Genomic DNA, 4,399 nt, shown 5'->3' on the forward strand with positions numbered 1-4,399 from the left:
AATAATAATAATAGTAGTAGTAATAATAGTAATAATAATAATAATAATAATAATAATAACAATAATAATAATAATGATAATGATAATAATGGATATAGATAGAGCAAAGAAGTAGTGTGCATGCGGGTCATAGAAAGGTCAAATCATACATCTTATTAAATGCAACGAAATACATTAAGCGAAAGTAGGCCAGTTAAAATGTTTCGAAAGTATCAAACGTTATCTTTTTTCTTCTAAACAAGCTGTTATTGCCATAGGATGATTGGTGACGTCACCTTATCTGCTCGTGTCTCGGTATTGTGAACACTGCTCAACACTGCAAGAATCTGCAATCACGTTGGCATGAATAATAGATCAGTAAGTGTGCAAGCAAGTTATGTATATGAGACGACTAGGTCGAGCAGAGCGAAAACAAAGGACTAGCGACAAAAACAAAAGATGAACGACATGCGTATATCTTCCAACGTGTAAACACAATATGGCCTCCGTGCGTGTTATAAGATTAATTAAAACTCTTAATTATGTCATGATATTCAATCACAACTTTCTTCCGTATAATGAGTCACTAATTAACTTGCCTCACACATAGAATAATGCAAGAAAGGATAATCCACTGAAACAAAAGTTTTAGCATTGTATATGTATGAGTATATATATTTATATTTCGAAAAAAAAAAAATATCACAGTTTATAAATGCAGCACAAACAGGAAACGACAACGCACTTATTCAACACTTTTAGATGCAAGATTTCTCACTAACACATTTTGTATCACATTTGGTCACGGAAAAAATATACATTTGGCACTAATCACTAACACATTTTTAATTATCATCATCACCGATGATCATGAGTAAAGTAAATGCAATTAAGCACTCGCACCGCATGGCAACCTAGTTCATTGCAAGATAATTATCACTTAACAAGCTTCTGGTATGAGAGATTCGTCCGGTTCATACATAACGTTTTTTTTTTTTTTTTTTCTTTTTTTTTTTTTAAGTCGGCGCTCTGACACTTCACGGTGAGAATAACGCTCGTTTACGGGACTTACGGTGAAGATAAGACTCGTTTTCAAAGTTGAAGGTAAATATAGAGCTTATTTTCGAGGTTCAAGGAAAGAATAATGTTCGTTTCCGGGGCTTAAAATGAGAATAGAACTCAGTTTCACTGTTCAAGGTGAAACTAACGCCAGTTTTCATAAATCAAGGCAGATAAAGGTCTTCATACGGCTTGCAGGTTGCAATCATGTTCATTTTCAAAGTCCAGAGTGGAAGCAACGGCACACGCACACATCGACGTATCCTCCCGCAACAACACCCACTCCCCCCATCCCCCTTTCCCCCCTCCCCCCTTCCCTCTCTCTCTTTCCCCCCACACTCTTTCTTAGAAGCTGTTCCTCTCTCTCTTTTAGCTTTCTTTCTGCCGCTGTCTCTCTCCTTCTCCTGTCCCTCTCTGTCTCTCGGGCGCCTTCTCTATCTCTCTCTCCTCTCTCTTTCTCTCTCAGGCTTCGTTGCTGTGGCGTCACTTGGAATCCGGTCATCACTGTATCTGGGGACGGACGGTGAGTTAGCACCCTGCGGTTTAAATGGTAGGGATAATGATGATAATGATAATAACACGGTAATAATGATGATAATTATGATGTTAATAGTAAAATAATAATTATGATACTAATGATGATAATAGTAATATAACAATGATTATAATAAGGATGATAATGATGATGATGATAGTAAAATAATAATTATGATAATAATGATGATAATAGTAATATAACAATGATTATAATAATGATGATAACAACAACAACAATAATAATAATGATATTAATATATACAGATGGAAAAACAATACTAGAGGATAAATAATAAATATGTTTAAATATATGCATATATATATGTATATATATATATATATATATATATATATATATATATATATATATATATATATATGTGTGTGTGTGTGTGTGTGTGTGTGTGTGTGTGTGTGTGTGGTTTGGAATTTGTGTGTGTTTGTGTGTGTGTTGTGTTGTGTTGTGTTGTGTTGTGTGTGTGTGTGTGTGTGTGTGTTGTGTTGTGTGTGTGTGTGTTGTGTTGTGTGTGTGTGTGTGTTGTGTATGTGTGTGTTGTGTGTGTGTGTGTTGTGTGTTGTGTGTGTGTGTGTGTGTGTGTGTGTGTGTGTGTGTGTGTGTGTGTGTGTGTGTGTGTGTGTGTGTGTGTATATATGCATATATAAACACATGTATATATCTATCTATATATATATCTATCTATCTATATATCTATATATATATATATCAGTAAACATTTGTAGGAAGGACGACAGTGGTATGAATATCACATTCTCATAAATTTATATGCATTTTATATAGATGTTCTATAGATACCAGTGCTAATATCTCATATATGGACACTTAAAAAATAAGAAAAAGAAGAAAAAAATAAAAGTACACTCACCAGCGCAACATGTATCTTGATCCCTTGATGTGCAATCCGTCACCGAAGTTGGTCATGCACTACAACCTGGCTAATCAATGAACTTAATCAATCTCATATTCCATCATGGATTTCGGGGAATAAGAGATTTTTTGGAATATTGGTCTGGGAGAAAATACAAACGGCTCAAAGAAAGCAAAGCAATTATCACAGATACTATATTGTATTATTAAGATGTATATCTATTCTAATAGCTTTATGTTTATGTTATTGTTTTCTTAATCTGTATATTTATCACTTTAAGTATAAAAAAAAAAAAAAATCACGTCATCTTACCATCACTTAAACTGGGAAGACGTTGGTAAGTGTCGCTGGTCTTCCCTCTCCTCCACCAGACGTCTGAAGGCGAAGTGGGTCTTCCGTCGAGCCTGGTTTAGCGACGTCAGCGCCCTCATCATCGCCGAGGATCTACTGACGGCGGCGTCCGTCGGAGGGGCGGTCGTCTCCCGTGCAGAGGCGGATGGGTTTGGAGGGTCGCCGGGCGTGACAGGTTCGGTTGTGTCCTGCGATGGAGGAATCAGCGTCGCTCTCTCGGGCTGTGCTGCTGCTGCTGGATCTGGCGCCGTCGAGTCCTGCTGCTGGAGCGGAAGTTCTATCACCTCTGAGTATTGTGGCGCTGCCGGGGAGCTTGCGAGGACACCATCGAGGAGCGCGTGGTCCTCCTGCTCTTCCTCCTCCGCCGCTGCTCCCGGTCCGTCCTTCGCTTTGTCCTCCCCGGATGCGGCGACGACCTGGAAGAGCTCGGCGTAGCTCGGAGGAGGGGGTTCGCTGATGCAGATCTCGTCGTATCTCGGGGGAGCGTCCGAGTCCTGCGGGGGCGGACTTGGGGGCGTTGCGACCTCCGCTTCCACGCCCTCGGTGGCGGCGTCGGCGATGCTCCGCGCCCTCTTGTGCATCTCTGCTTTGTAACGGCAGTAGTGGCAGCACCTCACACACACGCCCACGAAGAGCACCATCGCACCGACGGGGATGAAGGCGTGGAATGTCCCCTTGGCATGACTGCGGGTCGTCGTGTGCAGGTATCGGTAATCCCCGTCCGGATAGCCCAGGCTGGGGAGATTCGGGTACGGGTTCGACTGCTTGCTGTTCGAGTTGTACGGGACAGCAACTTCGGACTTCTTATCGAAGACGAAAGTCAGGCCGGCACTGTCGAGACAGGTGTCCAGCGACGGCCACCGGAAGGATATCAAGTATGACGACACCCCCTCAAACACCAACTCCAAGAACTCTCCCTTGGCGTGGAAGTAAAACAAGTACCACTGGAAGCCCAAGACGTCCATCAGGAAGCCCTCGGGGCTCACTTGGTCCTCCAAGTTCACTGTAAACCGCCGAAGAAGTCCACAGTTCTTGGAGGAGAGTTGGAACTGCACAGCGTCCGTAACGGAGTGGATATACACGCGATCCGATTCCTTGAGCGTGACGTTCTTGCCAACAGGCCTAAGCACCTTCGTGGACTGCAAGGCCGTGCGCGCCCCGCTTGCGTCGTCCACCAGCAGCATCCCCACCACCAACAGCAGGAGCGCGAGACCGCACAGCCACATCCCTTTTACCATTCCGTTGCTCATTGAAGGTTCCTCACACCTTCGAACTCCGCGGGGCGACCGACGTCACTTTTCAACGATCGAGGCAGCGGGTGTTGTCGGCGAGCCACGAGAATGGACGTGCTTCCTCTCCCCTGACGACTAGATAACTGATCTCGACGCTGTTGCTTGTCACTACGTGCACATGCACAGACCAGTGCCCTGTACCGCGTGAACCTTAAACTGCCAAGTACGCTTTCAGGGCTCTTAGAATCTTACTCTCAGCTCATTGACTTTGCACTCGTTTGTATCTGTAGAGATAAATGATAGATTGTATAACATTTGTAACTGCGGATATCATACTAAACAACATACGAGTGC

General features: G+C 43.1%; 1 protein-coding gene across 4 annotated transcripts; it reads right to left on the reverse strand.

The window, feature by feature from the left end:
* Positions 1–625: 625 nt before the first annotated feature.
* Positions 626–4,214, reverse strand: LOC122263124 (uncharacterized). Of its 4 annotated transcripts, none has more exons than XM_043031452.2 (3): positions 2,775–4,214; positions 2,460–2,525; positions 626–1,574 (listed from the first exon to the last, which is right to left on the reverse strand). In XM_043031452.2, exon 1 carries the CDS (start codon positions 4,061–4,063, stop codon positions 2,777–2,779), a length of 1,287 nt encoding a protein of 428 aa, XP_042887386.2. In that variant the 5' UTR covers positions 4,064–4,214; the 3' UTR covers positions 626–1,574; positions 2,460–2,525; positions 2,775–2,776. The 4 variants fall into 4 exon arrangements, with proteins under 4 accessions (XP_042887386.2, XP_042887384.2, XP_042887385.2 ...); XM_043031450.2 differs by having other exon boundaries at positions 626–1,548; positions 2,775–4,213; XM_043031451.2 differs by having other exon boundaries at positions 2,460–2,529; positions 2,775–4,213.
* Between the last annotated feature and the right edge of the window lie 185 nt (positions 4,215–4,399).

Source organism: Penaeus japonicus, unplaced genomic scaffold (assembly GCF_977035675.1).
Source record: "Penaeus japonicus unplaced genomic scaffold, GWHDUDI00000001_assembly GWHDUDI00000012, whole genome shotgun sequence".
Lineage (NCBI taxonomy): Eukaryota > Metazoa > Arthropoda > Malacostraca > Decapoda > Penaeidae > Penaeus > Penaeus japonicus.

Bases quoted from the DNA above. Each gene is read 5' to 3' on its own strand.
- LOC122263124 (XM_043031452.2), bottom strand. From the start codon at position 4,063: ATGAGCAACGGAATGGTAAAAGGGATGTGGCTGTGCGGTCTCGCGCTC.